Genomic DNA, 25,851 nt, shown 5'->3' with positions numbered 1-25,851 from the left:
AGTTATGAGTTACTCAATATTAAATGCGTATTGTATTTTTGTTAAATACAATATTCTTTAAGCATGTGATTATAAATATTTCTAATACATTAAATATAGTTAATAAAATTTTGGATCTAAACATTATGCAGGTAGAATAATAATTAGAATAAAAATAATAATTCCAATTGAATTGGTTAATGCTATAAACTTGTAACAACATGATCATGAGTCCAAATTCAAATTTTCTCAATTTGAGCCGGTCAACTTCGAGAAGTTTAACAATGCTCTAGTTTAGTGGTTAGCTTTTTAGCCTGAAGGTCGAGAAGTTTAAAAATTTAGCTAAAACATAACTTATTATGTTGACAATTTTATTTAGGGGTGAAAACGAACCGAGCCGAACTCGAATTCAGCTCGGATATGAAACGAGTCGACTCGAGTTTGGCTCAAGCTCGAAACTGACCAAGCTCGAGTCGAGCATCTCGCCTATAATTATATATATGACTCGACGAGTCACGAGTCTAAAACATTAAAGCTTGAACTCGGTTCGATTACGAAACGAGCTGACTCGAGCTCGAAGTTGACCAAGCTCGAACTAAACTTTAGCCGAGCTGCCCGGCTCATTTACCCCCATAATTTTGTTATATTACCCATCAATTGTATTGTTAACTTATATATATATATATATATATATATATATATATATATATATATATATATATATATATATTGTATTATTATTCGAGATTAATTTAATTGAATTTTAATCAGTCCATCTAATATACAATTGAGGCACGTGACATTGTGACAAGAAAGGATTTTAGATTTATCTGCATTATACGGGAACAAACCAAAATAAAGGGTGAAAAGAAAAAAGGAAGTAAAAAGTTGCTGCCATAATCCATATAGAAAGTCATTTCTCGACTGATCGGAAAAGAAGGCTCCCGCCGGAGGAGGAGGAGGAGGAGATCAGAGCTAAAAGGCAAAATTATGCATCTAATCAATGCGCTGGCGGTGGTCCGAATGACCACAAGGGAGATGACGCTAGGTGCAGAGATAGAATTCGGCACACTCACATGGTATCTCTATGCCGGGATCTCATGTATCCTAGTCCTCTTCGCCGGAATCATGTCCGGCCTCACCCTAGGCCTCATGTCCTTGGGCCTCGTCGAGCTCGAGATCCTCCAGCGCAGCGGAACTCCTACCGAGAAGAAACAAGCAGGTTCACCATTTGATTAATCACGCCAATACTTCATCTGTGTACCAGTAATTACTGCTTATATCTATGCGTAGCTCCGTAAGTATCAGAAAGATTTGGAAGCTTACACGGGAATAGACAATTTCAAAATTTCAATGTAAAAGTTTACTACCTCAATTTTTTGATAAGGTAATTACACAAGATGTGGAGGTATAGTGATGATTAGGTGATATGTGCAATTAAGCTATGTGGCAGCTTGTAGAAGCTGTGAGTTTATGGAAGTTGATCTTATGTAAGTTAAGATGGCAATTTAATTTAGGCTGCTCGTAGGTTTTGTTGATTTCATGTGTATGGATCAACTAATTTAGCAGTAGAGTTGTTGAGCGGTAGTCTTTAATATGGCTGAAGACAAATGGGTAAAATAGGACTATGCTTCAGAATGTGGTCTTCTCTCTAAAGGCACAAATGGATTAAGTGAAATGGTGAGAGAGAGAGAGAGAGAGAACTCACATGATAAAAGGATACATAGATGAAACAGAACTATGACCAATCTTTTGGGGTTTAAGTGGGTACGCTTGAAAAAGGTGTTACCTGTAGCAAATTCTGATGCATCACATTGTTTTTATGCCAGCCCCAGATTTCATATATCATTATTCATTAACTTTGAATGTATCTTTCTCACTCATATATTTACTGCATTTCATGCAATGCGTATTTTCAGCTACAATATTCCCAGTTGTTCAAAAGCAACATCAGCTTCTTGTAACCTTGCTTCTATGTAATGCTGCTTCGATGGAGGTAACAACTAAAATGGCTATTTTCTTGAATAGATTTTCTAGTTCCTTGCATAAATTTGCAAAATGTAATGAGTATATGCTGATTAAATAATTGATAGAATATAGCCTGGGAAGGGTGGAAGAACTAGCGGTAAAGAGTACAACAGAATCTACATTCACCTCATAGACACCGAGATTCTACATCTTCTCAACCATAACCATCTAGAATAGTTGAAAAATGGAAAATGAAAGAAGAAATAAAATTGAAGAATTATACTAAAACTCACTCCCATTATTTTCTCAATGATAAAAAATCTAAAACATAACGAAATATAATAAGCATTACCTCCTAGATTTAAAGAAGTGATGCATATTATCCCGTTCTATTATTCATTGCATTGCTAATTGAGCCTGCCTCCACCTTCATGGAACTATCAGACAACATATGAACTACAAGATATTGGGCAATATGGAGGGTTTAAGTCTAGTAGTTGAATGCTCTTATAGAACTGCTGATTCTGGATGATGATGATTGGATTGCTAGTATGCTTAATTAATCTTGAACCCATGACTAAACGGTCAAAGGGTTAGCACTTGGCAACTAACCATGTCCAACATTCAAGGGAGGATATTTATTATTTTATTTTTTTTTTCTTCAAGAACTATGCAATAATATGTTTTAATTGATAGTAATATAATAATAATTTTTTTTTATACTTCTTGACATTCACAGGCCCTTCCTATATATTTGGACAAAATTTTCAACCAATATGTTGCTATTATCCTGTCTGTAACTTTTGTGTTAGCATTTGGAGAGGTAAGTTCCAGGCAAATACTATAATTAGGTTCTGTAGTATTTACTTCTAAGAACTATTTCTTATGCTTTGATCCTTCTGTCTTTCTTTGCTGACAGGTTATTCCTCAAGCAATATGCACCAGGTATGGACTTGCTGTAGGAGCAAATTTTGTCTGGCTTGTTCGCTTCCTAATGATCGTTTGCTACCCTATTTCCTATCCTATTGGAAAGGTAATTTCTCCTCTATGTGAAATTGCTTTACAAGTAAAGCTTTGCAATCATTAACTTTATTTAGATGTTGTAGTCTAGAGGAAATATAGTTTCTGTGCTGCACCTGCTGTGTGATGTTGAAATTGGAAGTTGTTGGGAGCAAATATTCTGTTAACTTTGATAATATGACACTTAAACTATTTGAGTAAATTGCAACTTGATTTGTGTTGGCTTCTGTTCCAGATGCTGGACTGGGTATTAGGACATAATGAAGCTTTGTTCAGACGTGCTCAGTTGAAAGCTCTTGTTTCTATCCACGGTCAAGAGGTCAGTGTCTCTGTTTTTTTTTTTTTTTTTTTAATAAATGATAAATTATCAACTGGTTTAACTTTAATGTCTTTTGCACGTGGATAAGTTCTATTATATGTTTTGGAAATCCATATTAAAGTGGCCATTGTATTTTGCTTTGTTATGTTAATGATTTCTATCTGCAGGCTGGCAAGGGGGGTGAACTCACACATGATGAAACAACTATTATTAGTGGAGCACTGGATTTGACTGAAAAGGTAATCTGGGTGCTGAAATAGTCCCATACCCACACCTTCAAAACATGACTACGTTTATTGGCTGTACACCTATTGCATGATAACACCTTCTAATCTTGATTAATTTATATTAACATGCTATGTGAAGCATTAATAATTAAATCTTACCAACATATTCTTTAATCTTCTCTTCTTCATTAACATGTTACGTAGTGCATATTGCTGGTCTCTTTTCCACCCTCAATCCTATGATCATCTGCATTTGATCCTCTTATCTAAGATGCTTCCTCTTATCTAAGATGCCATTATTTAGGGTAACAGTAACAGAAAGGATGGACCATGGATAATTTGTTTGGGGTGGGGTGGGGGGTGGGGGGGGGGGGGTATGATGGTGTAAAATTTATCTCAAGTTGGCCAATCGGACTTCAGTTTTTAAATATTATGTAGATCCTAATTATGGATCTCTTCAATCTTCTCTCTCTTTATATATGTGTGCATGCTCAAGTGTGTTTGTGTGTATATAAAATCAAAATAGTCTGGCATAAGTGGGTATATTGATTTCTTGTTTTCTTTTATTTGCATTTTCTAATACTTCCTACCAGACAGCTGAGGAGGCCATGACACCCATTGAGTCAACATTTTCACTGGATGTCAATTCAAAACTAGACTGGTGAGTACCATTAAATACATGCACTAGTTTCCATTATTTTATATATATATATATATATATATATATATATATATATATATATATATATATATATATATAACAGTATTGTGAATGGTCTGTTTAGTAGCTTTTAGGTCAACTTCAACAGTTCAACGTGAAGTTTATGGCTCCACTAGGTTCAGTAGGGATCATTGTACTTTTTTTTATCAAAGGAGAATCAGCTATTAAGAGTGTGACTGATATTTATTAGTGCAACAAGCTGCAGTATAATTTTAGCTTCTCTATCTGAATGATGTTATGGAACTATTCTAATTTTAATTTTTTTAAAGATCCTTGGACTCTCAGTGCCTGATCAATTATCAAATGGGTATACAATCTCTGTGAAGTTCTTATTCTCTAGAGGCTTTTTTTTTTTTAATGGTTAATGAACTTCTGAGAAAAGTATTATCTTTGATTCTAATGCTACAAGAACATTGTTTGCCTCTCCAAAAATGCAACATTTTCATCACCTTTGCTCCAAAATTAACTGTTGAAGACTTGGGTCATAGTACAACTTTAGGATCCAGATTATTCACAAGGTTCAAACTGAGTGTTATAACATGATTGATTTCTCTGTGTTTTCAATCCAGTTTTTAGTGCAGGAATGTAGACCATACCGCCATACCTTTATTTTCATCCTGAACATTTTTGTTGCCATGTGTTAAGTTTCTGGGATAATAGTGGGTTCATTAGATGAATAATTTTCCACAATTGACCTTATTTGCACGTTTGTATGCAAAAGCAAATTCTTAATACACTGACAAATTAGAATGTGTGTGTGTGTGTATCCTTTGTCAGCAAACAGTTTTATATTTTGTCCCGTGCAGTTTGCATATATTCTCATAAAAGGTTAATCTCTGCTAGTAATGGACCACTTGAATGTTGGTTAACCTTCTTATTTCCTTTTCTTGTCTTTCCCTCATGTCAGGGAAGCAATGGGAAAAATTCTTGCTCGAGGTCACAGTCGAGTCCCTGTCTACTCTGGCAATCCAAAGAATATTATTGGGCTTCTGCTGGTGAGTTCTTAATCCCAAGAACAATTTTGAACAGCAATCGTGTTACTCTAGTGAGTTTTTTTCATGTTTTCATATCTGCACAATGCTAGGTCAAAAGCCTTCTTACTGTTCGGGCAGAAACTGAGACCCCAGTTAGTGCTGTTTCTATCCGCAGAATTCCTCGGTATGTATTTATCCTTTACTTGCTTTTATGATTGTATGTCAAAATCATTGTTTATTAATTATTATGCATCTCTTCAGGGTTCCTTCAGATATGCCCCTATATGACATACTGAATGAGTTTCAGAAAGGTAGCAGTCACATGGCTGCTGTAGTGAAGGTGAAAGGCAAAAGTAAAAACCCTCCATTAGTAGAAAATGAACAATCTGAAGCAGCTGAAACTGATGGGAATTCTCAGTTAACTACTCCTTTGCTCACCAAGAAGGATGAGAAATCGGATAGTGTTGTGGTTGATATTGAGAAGGCAGTGGTCCCAGCTCCCATAAACATCCTAGCATCTAATGATACTGAAACAAATGGCCTGCCTCAATCCTTAGAGGATCTCGAGGATGGTGAAGTAATTGGCATCATCACCCTGGAAGATGTGTTTGAAGAGCTTTTGCAGGTTGGATTTGGTTCATTTAATTCCCATTACATCTCTTTCATTTGTTGTGGTTGGAGGTAAAGTAACTGTTGCAAAATTCCAAAATGATGCAGGAGGAAATAGTAGACGAGACCGATGAGTATGTTGATGTACATAAAAGGTGCTCAAATACTTGCAAACTTAGTTCATCTTTAAGATTAAAAAGTTTTGAATTAATTAATTATTCTCGCACTGTTGCATGCAAAATGTAAAATTTATTTGATGTTGCAGGATACGTGTGGCTGCAGCTGCAGCTGCTTCATCAGTGGCTCGTGCTCCATCGACTAGGAGGCTGACCGCCCAAAAAGCAGCTGTAAGAGCATATTCTCTTACCCTTAGGGCCTTACCTTTAGAAAGACTGATCCTGATACTGAAACTCTTTTATATGCTTTTACCATTCATCTTCTATACGGGGCGTTTGGTTGGAAGGAGGAAATTAGGGGGGAAAAGAATTGTAGTTCCGTAGGAAAAGAATAAAGTGGGAATTCAAATTTCATTGTTTGGTAGGCAGAAATAGAATTACTGGGAATTGAAATGGAAGAAGTGATATAAAGACTAAAATGCCCTAATAAGGGCAAATTTGCCGATACAATATTTTTTCCTTTCCCATTTGCTGTGGAATTCCAAACAATGGAATTGTACATGCTAAAGAATTATTAGGGAAAAGAATTCCAATTCCTGTGTACCTAATGCCTTGTATTTGCAGCAAAAAAACTATATTTTGCCTCACTTCTCACATCTAACTGGAAAATATGAATAAGAATTCTGAATCAGTCACGCAAATAGTTACTTCATGGGAGCAATTGTGGCACTATCTGAATCTCTTATTTGATTGTTTTGCTGTTGAACTGCACTTTCAACAGTTAGAGCTTTATGTTACTTACATGCTGAGTGTTAATATTGCATCCTGTTGTCTGAGGTTCGTTCGCTGATTCCTTTTCAATTACGCAGGGAGGGCAGAATAGACAAGGACAGACCCCGAGAAAGTCAAGCGAGGATGTCTCGGTTTCAAAGAGAGGACATCTCGGCCCCGATCCTCTTCCTGGGAACAAGAAATAGTTAATGCAGCCAAGTTTTCTAGAGTTATTCAGAGTACGTAATTTGTTTAGACTGTATCCTCTGAGAAGTGAGAATGCCATGAAAAGAGAAGGGAAAAGAAAAAAAGGCATCCTTTAAGAGGCTCTGTAGTTTATGACCGACCAAAACCCAAATTTTACTGAGATTTAAATGTGTGAATGCGAAGTGTATATTATATTCTTTTGCACTCTGTTACTTCTTCCCATATGTTGAAATGATATTTTTTTTTATAAAATTATGGCTTCTTTTTCTCCATATTGTGAAGAATAATAATATTTTTTTTTAAAAAATAATAATTAATTTATGCATTTTTACATAGAATTGTATTTTTCGTTCCCAGTTAGCGAGAGTCTCTCACAATTGTCATTCATATTAGTCTTTAAATATGCTTTGTGTTCAGTTTTGGTCTATTATGTTAACACTATAATCTGTTCCCCACCTTCGTCTCATCATATCTAGACTTCTTTAGAGGTCTAGATGTGGACAAACAACCATGGCTCGGTTGTACGTCAATGGTGGAAACCACAAGTTGATTTTGGCTGGTGACTATTTTTTAAATTAAAAAATAGATAAAATAATAAAAAGTAAAATCAATGTCTACCTAACCATGGCTCGGTTGTACGTGTCAGCTTGTTCAACACTATTTAAGTGCGTGGTAGCTTGCTAATAAATAGATAATAATAATAGAATTTAATTGCACTGTTTTGTTGGATTAAGGGGACTTATTGAAGTTTTTCCAGTTAAGAGACCTAAGTGCATTATTCATTATATTTAGGGGTAATTTGACACTTTTTTCTAATTAAAATTTTGTTTAAATAAGGATTTTGGGGTGTGAACTTACTATCATAGCCTTTATATTTAGGGCTAGTTTATTTGGAACCCAAAAAATGATTTATGTAAATCATTTTCTGGATTTTCAGTGTTTGGTAAGTGTGAAAAAAACAGGAGAAGTCATTTTTCAAGATTCAATTACGCGAAACGACTATCTTCTTTATCTTCTTGCTGCAGGTTCTTCATCTTCTTGCTACCAGAGAGAAATCACGACCTTCTTCATCTTTTTGCTGCCGGTTCTTCGTCGTCTTTCTCGTCGTCCACCATTACCAGTGGTGGATCTGGCAGACCTCAATCACCGGTGATGGTTTCCGGCTGTGGGGATGAAAACCCACAGCCAGAACCTAGTGCAATGTTAATTTTTTTTTAAAAAATAAGTATTGCTGGTTTTGCTTATTTATATAAATAATTCACCAGTGCAGTGTTACAATATATTGTATAATTCTGCTTATTTTTTGAAAATGAAACAAACACACCAAGACAGTATTTTGGAATGCAACTAAACACCGAAAATGAAAATGTTTTTTGAAAAATGAGAAGTTATTTTTCGAGTTTCCAAACACACCCTTAGATAGGGTGTGATAATTCACAAATCTAAAATCTTTTATATTAATACTCAATCTCTCAGCTCTCAACATCATTGATGGAGATATTGCAAATGAGTTAATTACTGATTTGGTCCCTCGACTATGAGGATTTCATCAATTTGGTTCTCAACTTTTAAAATTTATCAATTTAGTCCATAACTACGATTTTTTTTTTTTTTAATCATCCGAAATGGTCCTAACCGTTAGACGTCCGTTAACTCGGCACCAAATTGATAATTTCGTTATAGTCAAGGGACCATTTTAGTAATTAACTTTCGGAGAAAATGGTGCATGTGATCGATGACCGAAATGGTCCGTCCCTTGTATAAATATGCATATAATTTGTCTTGGCATTACAGACATATTCAATATCATTTACACATTCATGTCCTATATAGTCCTACAATTATCTTGGAATATTCAAGCTTTAATCCACTCAATATCATTACAATTATTCTCAATTGTCCATTTGATCTCTTTATATATTTTTTTGCGTGAGCTTATCAATCCGTATAATCACATACCCCGGGCCCGGGTCAATTAATTATAATTCCATCAATCACCATTATCATCATCTATATACACACATAATTAAAAAAACTAAAGAAGAAAAAAGTTCAGTAAGTCATGGCATTCAAAAAAAAATAAAAATTCAGTAAGTCATGCCATATATAGGATTTCATGATTACATGCATAACCAAATAACAAATTTTGAAACAATTTTAATTCTTGCTTACTATCAAATAATCACGTAACTCTTGTTAAAACTCATTCCAATTATTAAGTATTTGATTCAAATTCCATTCCCTATTCCTACATTCTCAAATATTATGTTAATGTATATATATATATATATATATATATATATATATATATATAGATGACATTTGAGTGAATTGCCCTAATCATATTGCAGTGTCAGCAGTATTGTTTACTATTAACAATGCCCAAAATGAATGGTCGAGTTGGTGGAGAATAGTTTTCTTAACAGAATGTTACAAGTTACCAACTTATGAGCAGAATTTATCTGGTGCATATATATAGTAGTTGCTAGTTTTTTTTTTTTTTTTTTTTTTTTTCATATGTCATCAACCTGACTCATACACCCTTACTAGCAAGAACCGAACCTCCAACCTTGCAGTTATAGAATAAAGTATAACTACGATTAACATAATAGTTTTACTTTCTAAGAGTACATAATATATATCATAGGTATAATTATAAAGAACTGCACTGAAACCCTAAAAAAAAGAGGGAAAATATCTGCAAAATATTCTTTAATTTCTTCTTCTTCTTCATAACAAAAACACATCAGAGATGCTGCAGTTTCATATATGCTTAGCAAAACATGAACACTACACACACAGTGCATGAACCCTTACAAGTAATATCACAAAGTATACAGACATATATATATATATATATATATATATATATATATATATATATATATATATATATCTATCTATTATCCATGTACAAGTTAAAACTCATAAAATCTGATCTGATCTGGGGTTTAATTTTCTGGGTTCTTAGCTTATTCATCATCTTCATCGTCATCATCGCCATTAGCGCGCCGATCTTTCCAGCTGAGAAGGATGATAGAACATCTCCAGATTATATAGAGCCGTGTTCTTTGCTCCTGTATGAATCTCCCGCACCTCTGGCGTATTTTGAGCTTCTGCATTTGCAGCACCCAGCTGCAGATTGATGAATCCTTTTCCATTATGATTAAAGATATATATGTGGATTCCCTTATATATACACCGAGTGTACAAGCAAAGGGTGAGAATCTGGAGACTGATAAGGCGATTTGCGATTTATCTCTTCCAACGATTCTTGGGCAGAGATTCTGGGGGTTTAGGATTTGGGAAACCTAATGAATCAAGAAAAGAAAAAGATATGATTTTCTTTGTTGTTGTTCTTGGTTTTGTGGGTGCATATATAGTGCTGTTGTCACTGTGCAAACTGCACTCCTTACACGTTGAAGCACAGGAGATGGATATGATTGTTGACAGGTGTGGGGCCCCCTTGGGTGGGGCCCCACCTGTTTGCAAAAGATGGGAATGTGCCAAGTCATCTGCTTGTCTCCCTGCCATGGGATATATATGAATATATGATCATGCATCTTTCTGGTTTGCTGTTAATAATCTGAATTATTATATTCTTGCAACTGCATGTAGAGAAGAAGTGTTGTAATTAAAGTTTCATTATTGTGGTTATTAATTTGTAAGAGATTATATTATATTCTATTCTTGCAATTATTGAAGATACCCAGACTACTACTCATAGGTAAACTATATATATATATATATATATATATATATATATATATATATATATATATAATGTGTATGTATATTTAATTTGGGAGATTATTAGGGAAACTACATTCACTACTTGGGGCGTGCTTTAGGTAAACCTTGCTAGGTAAATTGTATTTGGAGGATATGTGTGCTACAAGCTCGACTGAAAGAGTAGTTAAGAATTAAACTCGTAACTTTTTTTATATGAGAATCATGTAACACACAATTTCTCGGTCGGTTTTTCAAAGTATTTCCATCTTCATTTCCAACTCAAGTCTACTTTGAGAATCAATTTCTAATTCACACCTTATTTGTTTTGAGCGTATAATATATTTAAACGTTTTCCCTCCAAAATCCCCCTCGGGGGGATCAGAGTCTGAGCAACACCTTCCTTACTCCCTTAGGATTAACCGGTCAGCTCACTCTACCCAGAGTAAGCCTCCCTCGGAAGGTTAAATCTAAACTATGTTATGTCTCAATTGCTAAACACACTTATCACAAACGCTATCTAGAGATACCGGAGGTGAACAAGAGTTAGGCATCCCTCGTCTCATTGGAACCCAAACGGAACTGTGATAAGTTAGGTCTCTAGGAAGGGAGACTCATTAAGTCTCCGACAAAAAGATGTGCAATCAATACAAAGTAGGTTTATATTACTTTTTATAATCCTTTCAAAAAGACAAAGGAGTTCAATAAGGACTTCCTACAACAGCGTTTCCCCCTTGGTTTATCGTTGTGAATAAGAAAGGAACTCCCGTTTATTGAGCCTTAAAGGCCTGTTTAAACCTCCTTTAAGGTATCTTATCATGAGAAGGTCTGCCCCTTACTCAATTCCTAAACGAAATTGCGGGGCGGGTCTCGATCTCTACAAAAAATCCGAATACACTTTAATCTGATCTAAATTAAAAGTAGACCTCAAATATACTTATACCACAAAATAGCCATTTAAAATGTCATTTATATTAAAAATTCCAACATTACATATATGCATATACATATACAAATACATATATAATACACACCCACACACAAACCTCAAAGTCCTCAACTTTAAGGTACAGTAAACAAAGCAGGGTTCATGCTGTCTGACTGTCCAAGCTTCAATACTCTCACCAACAACTACAGTTGGCATGCTGTATGTGGCTTACACAACAGTGCTGCTTCATTTCCAGACAGCACCACAAGCTCCACCATTCTCATATTAATATTTTACATATTTTTGTCCCCTGTGCATATATATATATATATATATATATATATATATATATATATATATATATATATTTGTCTCCTGTGCAATAACCCATCTGCAAATGCATGCATACACATCACAAATCACCTTTGCACCAGAAGAAGAAAGAATATTATTAGAAATATAATGCTTTTTGGAAATCAGATAATATAAATCATGAGTTGGTTTAAGTATAAATAATGTGGTTTGGTCAGGTTGGATTCGATTTTCTGTGCAAAATCTACTTATAACCACACCCGACCCACCACCTATAAATTTAATACTCCGTAGTAAATAAATACTAATATTTAGTTAATTAATTATAAAAGTTTCAAGAACTTTTGCTAACTTTTTAGTTCTAAATTAATATGTTTATTTTTTAAAATTAACAAATTCAGTTATTATATTTGAGTTTTTATATTATTTTATATTTTAATATAACTAGTGAATTTTGTTATTTTATTATCTGTAAGTAATTTAAATACTCTTTTTTTAAAAAAAAAAATTAATAAGATAATACGTGGTGGGTACTCGTAACGGACATCTGCACCCCGTGGGGTGGGATACGGTGAGTTTTGAAAATTTTCATCCCATGCGGGCTAGGGTGGTTATAGAAAAATATAAGGTGGGTCGGGTGGTAGATGTAGCCCTCCGCCACCCACACCCGACCCATTGTCATTCCTACGTAGTGGTAAGTGCTCGAGAGAGTAAGTCACAGGTTCGAACCCGATTGAAAGTATGTTGTGTAATTGAGACTAGCAAGTCCTAGAAGGGGAATGTTGAGATTGTTGGGTGGTGACTCGGAGAGGTGCTAGGAAGGGAATTGGGAATTGTCCACCACCACGTGGTGATTGTTCGGTGACGGCTTGAAAAATTGAGTACCACGTGGTGATTGTTCGGTGGCGGCTTTAAAAATAAAAATTGCTTGCGCCTTAGCTATAACTTTTGGTATAGTGGTAAATGTTTGATCTGACAGGGTTTAATAAAGATTTGAACTTTTTAGAGACCCCAGTACTGTCAAGCCAAGTGAGTGCAACATCAAGTTCAGATGAACCAAAGCTTGATGAAAATTAATCAAACAAACAGTACAAAGACCTGTTTATGGAAACATTGATGTCCCACTGCCATGTTAAAGGAATGGAAGAGAAGTCTTCACACCTTATCTTGAAAACAAGGGAATCAAAGATAAGATCTTTGGGTAACAGATCAACTCAAAGTGGACCTAATTAGCAAAAAAAATGAAGATTGATCTCTATTCTATCTCCAGCTAATTTTGGCTCAGAGCTATTGGTTGTGGCAACTTTTGGCCCCTGGCTATTAATCTGACTGTGTTTTGCTTGTGACAAGAAAGTCAGAACAATCTGTTGCTCCTCTATGTATTGGCATGCCATTCTTGAACTCAAAAACCCTAGCTAAGTCTGTTGGGTTGCTGGCTTGATAATTACAGAGTTTTAAGTTTGACTCCAGTGATAGGGCCTATTCGTTAATTTCTTGGTTTGATGAGTTGGTCATTTACGAATAATCTAGGCTGGTTTACCTTCTAGTAGGACTGTGCATAACCCGTCCAACCCGATCTATCTGTGACCCGACATTACACACGGACAGAATATCCGAACCCGAGAAGCAAACCCGCGATTTTGTACACCCATTTCCGATTTAATAAGTAATCGGGTAGGATTGGGTAAAATCCCACCCGATTTGCCCGAAAACCCATATATATATATATATATATATAAATCTTCTGGTGGTCCTTTGCCGGCTAGGGTCACAAGGCAGGACAACTCCAACAAATTAAAGTTGGTCAGATTGTTGGTTTAATTTGGTAACCACAATGCTTCAAGTTACGTTCTACTCCTAATGAACCAGCCTATTGATCAGCCTTCTTGATTTGAGCTACTAATCAGCTATGGTCCATGGATAACTTAGATTGGTTTATCTCTTTGTAGTTCTTTACAGACAATGACCATAATGTGAGAATTATCTGATTTAGTGCATAACCAAATAATGGCTACAAGTTTTTCTGGTCAATCAAATAAAATAGGAAGATAGTTCATCCAATTAAGACTGCACCAATAATGCATGGGGATGTAGTAGTCTGCAGTAGTGCATTTGTTGTTTTGTTTTGTGATATGATGTGACTAACTGAGACTTTACAATCACAACATTCCTTTTTTAAAAGAAAGCAAAAAATATTTTTCTAAAAAAAAAAAAAGAAGAAGAAAAAAAGACCACCCACCAATGACACTTCACTCTCAGATATGAGATTTTGAATGAGTGGTTACCAAGTGGTCTGTTCCCATTTCTACCTGTTCATTTGCAACTAGAAAAAGATACATTCCAAACACCTCATCATATCCATTATGGTAGACTATATAGTGTACAATGACTATAATACATATTGTGAAATAGTTTCTTTGTTGGCAGGATATATACATATTGTATCTTGTACCATTTGTGTTTGTAAGGTTGGCAATATTCCCCAAGGATACATTACAATCCAAACAAATAGAAAAATAAAGAAGTAGATACCAGTACACGTTTGTTATTTTATATTTATTATTAAAATTTAAATACACTGTAACCACATATAGTCATACTCCGACATTCCACATAGATAGCGTAGTTTAGTATAGATATGACCATGATTTCAGCTAACTATTACTCTTCTAATTTAAACTAAAATTTATTATTGGCACATCACCAATAATTGCCACATTTTAACTGTATTGAGACGGTAACAAGATATTGGATTTGACACTCTAAGCGTCTACCCAATAGATTCTAATTTAGTCACGGTCCTTCTTCATGTTCAAGGTATGTAGGAGCCAAAATTGAAAATTTCGCTCCGTGCAGTTATGTAGAGCACTAACAACTTGAGGACTCGAAGTTGATGTGGAAAGAGGTTGATTTTTCTTTAAAATAGTATTGGGTGTGTAGTTTGTTCCTTGTAAATGGAGTAGTGAGCTCAAGTCTGAAAGCCACTTAGTACAATATGTAGGGCAACAAATATTTATCCTTTTAGTATTTAGAAGTTTCATGAGTGACCATTATATTCGGATCTCTTTAATTACCAAGGATCTTGTAATTTAATGGTATCATGTTGCTTCTTTATGTGGGAGGTGATAGGTTCAAGTTTCAGTGGAGGCATTTAATGTAATAGGATCAGAGAAAACAGACTCTTAAGCAAACAAGATTTGCACGTTGCATTATAACATGACTATTATATTCATATCTCTTTAACATTCGAGATTTCATGGGTCGTCTTCGTTTGCAATTTCAATATACCATTTTAAATCTTTTTTGACGGGCAAAAAAAATATGCAGCTACTACTCGATTTTGTGTACAAGTAAACCACACTTATGTGTAGTAGTCCGCAAATCATACAAAATAAAATAATAGATAAACTACACACAAAAAAAAAAAAACTGACGAACTCAATTAAAAAATTATCAATAATAATCAAACTCATAACCTTCTGATATGAAAATTATGCTCCACCTCTTCCGGAGAATCATCTCTTTCTTGTCAACAAAATAAATAAACAAATGAGGCATTTTAAGCATATTGGAACACAAATCTTGGGCCTTCATCCAAAACCATTACGTGGCAATGTGTTATCCGTAGAACCTTCTACACAGCCCAACCCAATCCCTCTTGAAGCTTCCTTAGCCCAAAACACTTCTTCTCTAACATAATCTGTTTGTCCGATAACTGTAAGAACCGTTTCCTCGTACCATGATTGCTTCTCCTTCGAACCCACCGCCGATCTCCTCCTGAGCTTCAGCTATGTCGTGCTTGGCGTCTTGCTTTGCGTCTCTGACGTGCGGTCTCTGCACCTCGGTGGCGTCTGGGATCAGCAGCCGCTCTGCTAGGCTCGGTTATTGCCTCATCTTTGGATTCTCCTTGGTTGTCTCCTGGGTTCTCAGAGAAGTCGCCGCTCCCCTCCTCAAGAAATTCTCATGTTCGTAAGCTCCTCTCTATTGGGTTTTCATTTGTTAGCCCTTTTTGATATATTCATACAAAGGATTCATCAATTGTTGTGTAAAGTTCTTAGCTTTTCTGAGCTGGGAACTTTTGTGCTTCTGCAATTTTAGCGGTTTTTCTTTGATGGGCGTGTGATTATAAGTGTAAAGGTCTCTTTTTGTGAGGCAATTGGAAGGGAATCTATTGGGTTTTCATTTGTTAGCCCTTTTTGATATATTCATACAAAGGATTCATCAATTGTTGTGTAAAGTTCTTAGCTTTTCTGAGCTGGGAACTTTTGTGCTTCTGCAATTTTAGCGGTTTTTCTTTGATGGGCGTGTGGTTATCAGTGTAAAGGTCTCTTTTTGAGAGGCAATTGGAAGGGAAATACCTGAGAAATAGGAAAAGGGCTCAAATTAAACTAAGTTGTCTGTGAAATTACCTGAGAAATACCTAAGTTGTCTGTGAAATTAGTTTGTTCTTTATCACAATTTACCCAAAGTTAATCTTTTTCGTTTCTTGATTGGTTGAAATTGTAGGGATAAATGATTCAGAAAGTCATAGCAATGAATGGTATCAAATGCAAGCAGTTCTTCGTGTCAGCTTGGGGAACTTCTTGTTTTTTGGACTTCTTGCCCTTATAATGATTGGAGTGAAAGATCAAAACGATAGGCGTCACTCATGTCATCATGGTGGATGGATTATAAAATTCGCTGTTTGGGTTGTGCTCATCATCCTCATGTTTTTCCTCCCAAATGTTATTGTAGATATTTACGGTTAGTTGTATGCTTAAGTGTGTTCAGCGTTTTAAGTATTCCTCGGAATGATGATTTTGATTACCCCCGATCTTCATTGTTTCCCTGTGTGCAGCAATTATTTCGAAGTTTGGTGCCGGGTTTTTTCTACTAATTCAAGTGTTGATTTTATTGGATGCCACGCACTCGTGGAATGATGCGTGGGTAGCCAAAGACGAGCAGAAGTGGTTGGTTCGAGTTGTTATCTGTTTTCCGTTTTTCGTGATTCTAATCGCAATTTGTTATTTCTAATAGTATATAAGTTACTTCTACAGGTACATTGCTTTACTTGTTGTTTCAGTAGCATGCTACCTAGCTACATATGCGTTTTCGGGCATTTTGTTTATTTGGTTCAATCCTTCCGGGAATGACTGTGGACTAAACGTCTTCTTCATCGTTATGACAATGATTCTTGCATTTGCATTTGCCGTTATAGCCTTGCACCCAAAGGTAAGAAATGTTTTGTTTTTGTTACGGTTTACCATCCACTTCAAACAGCTTTGATTTCCTTCATTTGTGTTGTTACGGTGATTTTGATTTCTGGGCAGGTAAATGGAAGTCTGTTGCCTGCTTCTGTGATATCTATCTATTGTGCGTATGTGTGCTATACCGGTCTCTCTAGTGAACCTCGAGATTATGCGTGCAATGGCCTGCACAAATCGAAAGCGGTTACTATCGGTACCCTCGTTCTTGGGATGCTTACGACAGTTCTCTCGGTTCTGTATTCTGCTCTTCGTGCTGGGTCTTCGACCGCTTTTATGTCCCCGCCATCTTCTCCCAGATCAGGTACACCAATCTTGAACAAATCCCGTAACTATGCTCTCTATTTATTGAATTGGTGGAATGAATATGTGGGTGTGTTAGGAATTAAACCCTAGGATACACTTGATGACTTGAACTTGAACTTGAACTTGAAACGAGCTTTGTGGGAGTTCGGTTTTGAGTGGTTTAATTTGAAACGAGCTTAATAGGTTTAAACCCTAAACCTGATGGCCCCTCACCCCTGCCTCGGGGATTGTGAGAGGAGGTAAATCGCGGGATTTGCCTTAGTGACACAGGGCCCGAGTGCTTTGCTTTTTTCCCCACGCTAAGATCCTCCCCTATTGAGGATTCAAATCCGGGTACTACACCCACACTCAGGCTTTCGACCACTGAGCTATGCCTTGTTGAGCATATAACCATTAATGGTGCAATCCAATTATCAGCTTAGGCTTTTAGTTGAGATGGGCACATGCTTCAGTTTGGAACGAGCTTAATAGCTTATGTGAATTCCGTGTTACAGGAGAAAGGAAATCTCTTCTAGACTCTGACGAGCTGGAGTCTGGTAAAGCCAAGGGAGAACCGGTCAGTTACTCGTACTCGTTCTTCCATCTGATATTCACCTTGGCTAGCATGTATTCCGCCATGCTTCTCGCCGGTTGGACTAGCAGCTCCGAGAGCACGGAGCTTATAGACGTCGGTTGGACCTCGGTTTGGGTTCGTATTTGCACTGGGTGGGTCACCGCCGCTCTCTATCTTTGGTCCCTCGTCGCACCTCTGCTCTTCCCTGATCGTGAATTCTTCTGAATCTTGATCCTCTGATGGATTCATCGTTCATCTTGGATGTTAATATGTGTGTGTGTGTGTGTTCCATTATATGTATCTACATGTTATACGGGTTGTACCCAACTATTGATTGTTATAATCATGTTTGTATTGTGTTTCTGACTTGATAAACACTTGTTTATCTAAGTATGGTGAACATTACTAGTATTTAGCTTAAAGAAATTGTGTTGACGTTATTTGTGATACCGCTCTTGCTCTAGAATCTAGTGGAGGAGGTAATTCTTATTGGGGTGCGTTTTAATTAGTCTTTAGTACCTTGTTTTTTGTGACTGTTAGTAAAGTAAAATTTTGATTTATTTTGAATTGATTGACCAGTTGAACTTTGTTTGGAGTTAGCAAAGTAAAATTTTAATTTATTTTGAATTGATTAACCAGTTAAACTTTGTTCTGGGGCGGTCAGGTGGAGACTGCTATTTTAATTTGTTGGAAGTGTGCAAGCAAGAGATGAGCTTCATTGTGTTCCTCAATAGTTATGGATTTTTTTATGATTTTGTGGGGAGGAGAGAAGAGGGAAAAAAAAAAAAAGGAGGAGATAAAAGAGGAAAAAAGAAGAAGAAGAAGAAAAAAAAAAACAAATTTCATGCGCTTAGCTAGTGCGTGCACTTCAGGTTGGATGTAACGGTGCTAAAATTTTTTGACTTACGCGGCATTTAGTTCAAGACTGGAACCCACAAAAAAATTATATTTGTAAGAATAAAATTTCTAAAAAATTCTTTTCTATTTGTTCACAAATTCCTCCTTAATTTTTTCTTGAAAAAACTGCCAAAATGTACAAATGAAAATGCCCTTTATATTGTATCATGTTCTTTTTGGGATTTTTCCCATTCTTTCTATTCAAAAAACAATCACGTAATTTATTAATTGAATTATCAATCAATTAAGATTTACCAATTACTTATATTCTCATATATATATATATATATATATATATATATATATATATATATATATATATATAATTATAGAGAGAGAGGGAGGGGGGTTTAGGATCATATGAGAACACTTTTCTAGATGAGAACATGAGAACAAATCGTGTGCATCTATCTAATATTTTTTAATGGTCTAGATTAGATTAAGTGTGTGCAAACGTAAATTAAATGTGTGCAAACACGATTAAGTGTGTTGCATTAAAACCCTACTATATATATATATATATATATATATATATATATATATATATATATATATATATATATATAGAGAGAGAGAGAGAGAGTGAGAGAGAGGTTTACTATGCATACTCCCAAATTATACTCTCTTATTCATACATCCTGATGTGTCAAACTAGGATTGATTATTTTCATCATATAGGTCTACAGAAAAATGAACAACATGTGAAATAGAGTAAAAATAGAGAGTATAAAATGTGTTGTGGGCACAAGAATAAACAATTGGTTGTTAGAATATTAAAATATTGTAGAATTAATTTTATTATTTAATTAAGATGATTATATTAAAGTTATCTTAGATTTAAATTTGTTAGTATTATATTATTATTAATGTTTATCTTAGTTGGTTAAGTAGGATTAGTTTATCATATTCTTAATAACTATCTCATTCATGTGGTTGTAATTTGGTTCTTAATGACTATTTAAGGTCATTGCATTCTAAATGAGATATAGAGTTTGAGAATTTTTGAATTCAGAAATTTAGTGTTTTCTGAAACTCGAAATGAGTTCGGCCGTGAGTTGGTCATGGCAAACTTGACTTATCAAGTGTAAACCCCACTTGTGACGTCATCTGAAATCATACGTATCACCGTATAACTCGGTGTGGTTCGGTCTAAATCAAACCTTCAATTCAAATTCATCCAACCGAATAAATCATCCTATAATATTTTTTGTAATTTGAGTGAGAAGAGAATATCGGGTCAACTAGGTTCGCATCAAAATGGAAATACACCAAATATTTTTCATATTTAATCAAGAGGAGATATGTTTGTAATGCTTTATTCTCGTATAAGATTCTTCTAAAAAGGAAGAAAGAATGATAGTAACGTACTACGGCGCCGACAACGTGTTGTCCATGTTATCAATAAAATAGGCAAGAGGAATTTACTCAAAGCATCACATTAACCTAAAAATTCATTTTTTTACCATGCATTTTTTTTTGTTGGTTGGGTGAACATGAAACTCATAATAGTGGTGTCTAATGGGTAGGGCGAATTTTATTGTGGATCATGAATAACGGTATATTTTTAATATATTAAATGTACATTATATGTGTATTGAATGTATATTAAATAATATATTTTTATTATTTAAATAACGTGTTTTTAAAAAGTGAATTTTTAATGTATTAAATATATATATTTAGTATAATAAAAATGTACATTATGTCAATTGATTGACTGTGTAAACTCTGCTCTTGTATATTACACTGGAACAATGCGACGAACTCAATAGAAAGCGTGATGACATAATTATACTATGTTCATTCATCAATATTTGTCTTTTTTTTTTCTTTTTTTTTTAAATAATAATGAATAGTAATTTAATATAGTGTGACAAACCATTCTTCACGTGTGATCAAATTTAAGAATCTAAGTACTTGTTTTCTTAATTGAGCTAATGTACTAGGTGAAGCAAACCATTATGACTAGGTTATTCAACTCTTTTTGAAATCTTAGACATGACATATGCCTAACATTCCATCATCAAGTCTTTATAATTGACATTATTACCAAATTTATAAAACAAAAAAGAAAGTTTTGATTGTTATACGAAATTAAGAATTCAAATTCATGTGTATACAATAATTTTAATGCTCGCATGGCAGCTCAGTTGGTCACAGGAGTAAAGTATACAATAATTTTAATGCTCGCATGACAGCTCAGTTGGTCACAAGAGTAAAGTTTAAGAACAATGAATCGAGATTGAATCTCATCAATGGCAGTGTCAGAGCAACCTCTCAAAGTGTCGGTATATTCAGTTTTAAACTTTGCATTAAAAAGACCTTCCGCAACGGGTTTGATTAAAAGGAGAATTGTGATCATCTACTCATCTACCCCTTTTAAAGCTAATTATATGTGGTAATGTAAAAAAGTCATAAAATTAAATATAATCAAATTAAATGTAAGAATGGTACAATTTACTATTTTTCAATATGATTGATTTTCCTTCTTCCAAAACGTAACGGAAGAGCGGTAAAATGCGCCTAGAAGGACACTTTGACAGTTCTGCTAACGTACGCCATCGCCTTCCTTCTCCAAAATGGGAACACTACTTTTTCACCTGAAAATGAAAGCGTAATAACCCCAATCGCCACCGTCCCCCCACCGGGATCCCAAACCCTCCTCCTCACTAACATGCGCCATCAGCTTCTCTCCTCCTCCATAGCCATGGCACCTTCCTCCTCCCTTTCTCTCTCAAAACCTCTCAAAAAACCCTCAAACTCTATCCGCTCAAACCCTAATGTGAATTCCCAGAATTGCCCCTCCTCCGCCGGCGCCGCCCACCACCACAACCTCAACCTCTGCAAGCACTCCCCGTCCGCCACCCTCGACCTCCTCATCCTCATTCTCGTCCTCTTCTCTGGAGCCTTCCTGATCTCCTCCTACTTCTCCTACATCTTCCATTCCCTCTCCCTCCTCGCGCCCTCCTTCTCCCTCGCCGCCCTACTCTCCCACCTCCGCTCCGTGGACGTCCAAATCCAATACGTCCTGTTCAGTTTCTTCTTCTTCGTCTTCATCACGGCCGTGATTGTCTTCGAGATCTGCTGCGGCAACCGATCCCGGAAATGCGGGAAATCCGGCTGCAAAGGCCTGCGGAAAGCTATGGAGTTTGACTTGCAGGTTCAGGACGAGGAGTGCTTGAAAGTCGGGAGTGAGAGTAAGGCTGTAAGAGAGATCAACGAGCTGCCGTGGAAAGGCGGGAGTGAGACCAACCTTGATTATGAGTGCCTCCGTGCTGAGCTGAGGAAGATGGCGCCGCCCAGCGGCCGGGCTGTTTTACTTTTCCGGGCTAAATGTGGATGCCCTATTGCCAAGCTCGAAGGCTGGGGCCCCAAGCGTGGACGTCGCCACAAGAAGTGAGTTCTTCAATCATTAATTAAATAACAGATCTGTTTTCTTCAATTCTCTTGTCTGATACTGTTGTGAAATTTGAGGATCTGAATGTTTAATATTATGCTCAACTGTGAAATTTTCATGGATATCAATATGTGCTGCGTGTTATCTATGCAACTTAGACTTGCTTTAGTTGCTTCTGAATGCATTTTATTTAGTCTATAATCCAACCATTGCATCTAGGGTTCATCCGTGTTGTATGGATTTGTGCTTGCCTGCATATTTTAGAAGCACCTAACAAATAAACCTGTTGAAAATATAACAGTTTTTCAGCTGTTGAAATGAAAATGCAACAGATAGTTCTGAAATCTGCTGAAACCGAAAGGCATCCAAAACCACAGGCTGCTATCTCTAGTTCTAAAAAGAAAACCTTCAAGAAGTAGTAGGATCTTTCATGAATTCTATTTGCCCAATCTGTTGAAGAAAACTAAAATTTCATGTGATGTATGGCTGGCATTTTAATATATTTTGTCAAAATGAAACAACCATTTTTGTTTTCCCTAAAATCATTTGCTCACATATCTTGCATGTTTGCGGATTGCGGTGAAACTCTTTTAATCCTAAATTCCTGGCTCTCTTGTTCTTTTAAAAAATTTAGCAGATAGGACAAAGCATAAAAGCTGTTGATTTCTGGTCAGACAATTGAACTTTTTATTACTTTACTATTTTTTTTTGTCAGGATAGGATCATTTTATTAGAGCAAAATGAATGTACATCTTGAAAGCATGGAGAGGGGGGGGGGGGGGGGGGGTGTTAAAACCCTTTCTCACTAACAACCTAGTAAATCCTAAAGCAAGCAAAGAAAAATAAAAAATACCTGTGAGAAAATGCCAGCAACTCAACAAGGCTATGCAAAAGCAATCCCTACCAACATGTAATGCTATACAATAGTATGCCATATAGTTGACCTTAATTATTACAGTAAGGTGCCTGGTGAAAAAAAAAAACTGATCTCTGTAAAATTTTATTAAAATACTGTATGTGAAAACCAAAATGTAAAATGGACTGTAAAGTCGCATTTAAGTTATGTTCATTTACATTTCTGGAAATTAAATAAAAATTCTTAAAAGCGGCATTTGGCGAATGCATCTTTGCGACTGAATTTCTTTTACTATTTTTTTTCCCCTTTAATTTCTGGAAAGTCACATTTAGGTAATGCTCTTTCTTTCTTCTCCCTCTCTCCCTTCTGTTGGACAATGCTTTTGCTATTTCTAATTGTTGTTTCCTGCACTCTACCAGTCTTTCTTATAATTATTACCTTATACACGAAAGGAGATCAAGTTCTCATCAGATCCAATTTAAATTAAGAGATTTATGAAAATTTAATTTACTTTGGAGATTTTACAGACAATCAATTATTCAATGGATATAATCAACAACATTTTGGTAAATCTGTTAATCAGTCAAGCAATCAACTGAGGAAGGAAAGCATAGCTGCTTATAATTGTAAAAAAAAAAAATTATTTCCATAAGTTGCATTTCATTTTTCAATTTTTGTTTCACTTATTTAAAGGTTTTACATGAATTGTAGTCAGCGTCTCAAATATTAGATGTCGGTGAGTTTTGTAGCAAAACATCTTAGCATATCCTGGAGGGTACCCAAAACAACAGTTCAACTGTTTGGGGTATTGTGCATCTCTGTATAGAATAGTTTTTGATATAGTTGGAATGTTTTTGGATTAGTGTCATTATTGGATTAGAGCAGGAATGTAATTGTTTACATAGTTAAATGGTCTGTTGCAAGTTGCAACTTGATAAGATTACCCGGTGCTAATTTCATCATATTTGATACTTAAAAAATGTTCAGCAGTGTGATCACAGATATAGTTGTCTACTTCCAAGCAAGTGCTTGATATATTTATTTGTCCATGCCTTACACGTACTTTTATGAGATTCAAGCAAGTTTGGACTAGAGTTCAATCTTGGCCTTAGATAAACTAATCGTCAATTACTATGGTTATTTCTCTTTCCTTTTCTTTGTTTCTGGGATATAACACCATTGTTTCATGTTTTAACTTCTGGCAATTGCCACTTAAAAGACAGGGAAATAAATAAAACATGTTCTAGCAAACTTATCAATCCAGAGGTTTTCAAGTGGTCTATCAGATTTCTATATCTGAACTTGTGGGTGTTTATTTTAAATATTTATCATATTATAAGATTGGGAGATCTTATAATCAACTATTAACCATAAAAGTACTGTGTAATTTATAATGTGAATCTCTGCAGTCAATCATGACTCTACATGGCCCTTGCCAAGTTCTTCTAAACTTGATTTCTAAAATTTAATTTAGTTTTTAAGTGTATTCAATTCAAGATAGATGCCAGTTCGAATTTTCCTATTCTTTACGGTCTTTGTGGTGTTTTATTTAGTGTTAAATGCATCAACAAGTTTCTGAGTTTTGATTATCAAAATGTGACTTGACATTTTTGAGTTCTCAAGGTAAAATTTAGTAGAATATGTTGTAAGAGCAATATAGCATACTCGGGTTTTAAGGTTCTATGAGCTGTTCCCATTCTATGAATTTTGAGAAAGGAACTCATGAATGCTGCCACATCTTTTAGAGCAAATACCTATAAGATGTGGCAACATTCGCAAAAATGGATTTTCCCCATTGCCCTCTGGTTTCTAATGACTGCTCACTTGTGATCTGTATCTTTGTATAAACTGCTTGTCTCCTATGATCCCTGCACTTTGCTACTTTATATTAATATTTACTATATTGGATATTTGCTTTGAAGCATGACTGACCGACTGATTGGCTAATGCCATTGTTTTCTGTTAGGAGTGTGACTCTTAGCGGTAAAGATCATCGCTAGTTGACTGCTATGGCTGCGTCATTGGGATCTCGTCTATACAGCTTCTTCTTCTGCTGTCGTCTTGTGGTTTTAGAAGCCATTCCATGTTCTCAAGGGACTCTCGCCCCTCCTCGTCGTCTAACTTTACCCAATGATACAGCTAAAAGTTGTCTAAAACCATACTCACTGTATACTCATTATCACCAATTTTTTTTTCCCCATCTCTTGAAGGATATATACAACATTCACATGGCAATAAATATCAACTTGCTAGTTGGACATCTGAATGGCTTGTTCTGTGAACTCATTCTCTCACTTTTCTCAAGCCAATTGTCTTTACTAAACTTACAGCTTTTTTTCTGTACCTGTATTTCATAATCCCTTTGTGAAATAGATGGTTGACGCATTATAGTAAATGCTTAGATTGTTTAAATTTTGGCTGTAATTTAGTGCTAAAATGCTAAATTTTGATTTATGGAAAAATTCACCGTTATTACCCAAATGTGCGTTCTGACTTTTGAGTGAAGTACATTTTATGACTCTAGGCAATAAAGGAACATTACAAAATAAATCAATCAAAGTTGTCTATTATTGATTGGGGTTGTATATAGCTGAGCGATTTAAAGGAAGAATCATAACTGTGTAGTTGATTGGGTTAGTGAGTTTGACTAATTGATAGTATAATCGATTTTAGAAAGATATTTGATAAATTAATTGTTAGTTAATAAGGGACTGTTTCA

At 35.4% G+C, this 25,851-nt stretch overlaps 3 protein-coding genes across 3 annotated transcripts; all 3 read left to right on the top strand.

Annotated features, from left to right (window-relative positions):
• The first annotated feature begins 797 nt into the window (after positions 1 to 797).
• Positions 798 to 7,183, top strand: LOC109175664 (DUF21 domain-containing protein At4g14240-like). The gene is made up of 13 exons (XM_019324980.1): positions 798 to 1,201; positions 1,899 to 1,975; positions 2,687 to 2,770; positions 2,867 to 2,980; positions 3,203 to 3,286; positions 3,454 to 3,525; positions 4,107 to 4,174; positions 5,142 to 5,229; positions 5,319 to 5,392; positions 5,470 to 5,833; positions 5,926 to 5,972; positions 6,083 to 6,164; positions 6,803 to 7,183. Exons 1-13 carry the CDS (start codon positions 970 to 972, stop codon positions 6,908 to 6,910), a joined length of 1,494 nt encoding a protein of 497 aa, XP_019180525.1. The 5' UTR covers positions 798 to 969; the 3' UTR covers positions 6,911 to 7,183.
• An 8,410-nt stretch (positions 7,184 to 15,593) lies between these two features.
• Positions 15,594 to 18,429, top strand: LOC109175666 (probable serine incorporator). Its single transcript, XM_019324984.1, has 6 exons — positions 15,594 to 15,845; positions 16,387 to 16,623; positions 16,718 to 16,829; positions 16,917 to 17,091; positions 17,190 to 17,427; positions 17,924 to 18,429. Exons 1-6 carry the CDS (start codon positions 15,671 to 15,673, stop codon positions 18,205 to 18,207), a joined length of 1,221 nt encoding a protein of 406 aa, XP_019180529.1. The 5' UTR covers positions 15,594 to 15,670; the 3' UTR covers positions 18,208 to 18,429.
• A 2,951-nt stretch (positions 18,430 to 21,380) lies between these two features.
• Positions 21,381 to 25,472, top strand: LOC109175668 (uncharacterized protein At5g19025). Its single transcript, XM_019324987.1, has 2 exons — positions 21,381 to 22,275; positions 25,099 to 25,472. Exons 1-2 carry the CDS (start codon positions 21,554 to 21,556, stop codon positions 25,130 to 25,132), a joined length of 756 nt encoding a protein of 251 aa, XP_019180532.1. The 5' UTR covers positions 21,381 to 21,553; the 3' UTR covers positions 25,133 to 25,472.
• Positions 25,473 to 25,851: the final 379 nt, after the last annotated feature.

The sequence above is a fragment of the Ipomoea nil genome, unplaced genomic scaffold, assembly GCF_001879475.1.
Source record: "Ipomoea nil cultivar Tokyo-kokei standard unplaced genomic scaffold, Asagao_1.1 scaffold0688, whole genome shotgun sequence".
Lineage (NCBI taxonomy): Eukaryota > Viridiplantae > Streptophyta > Magnoliopsida > Solanales > Convolvulaceae > Ipomoea > Ipomoea nil.
The sequence above is the reverse complement of the archived record's forward strand: the minus strand, read 5'-3'. Positions and strand labels throughout refer to the sequence as shown.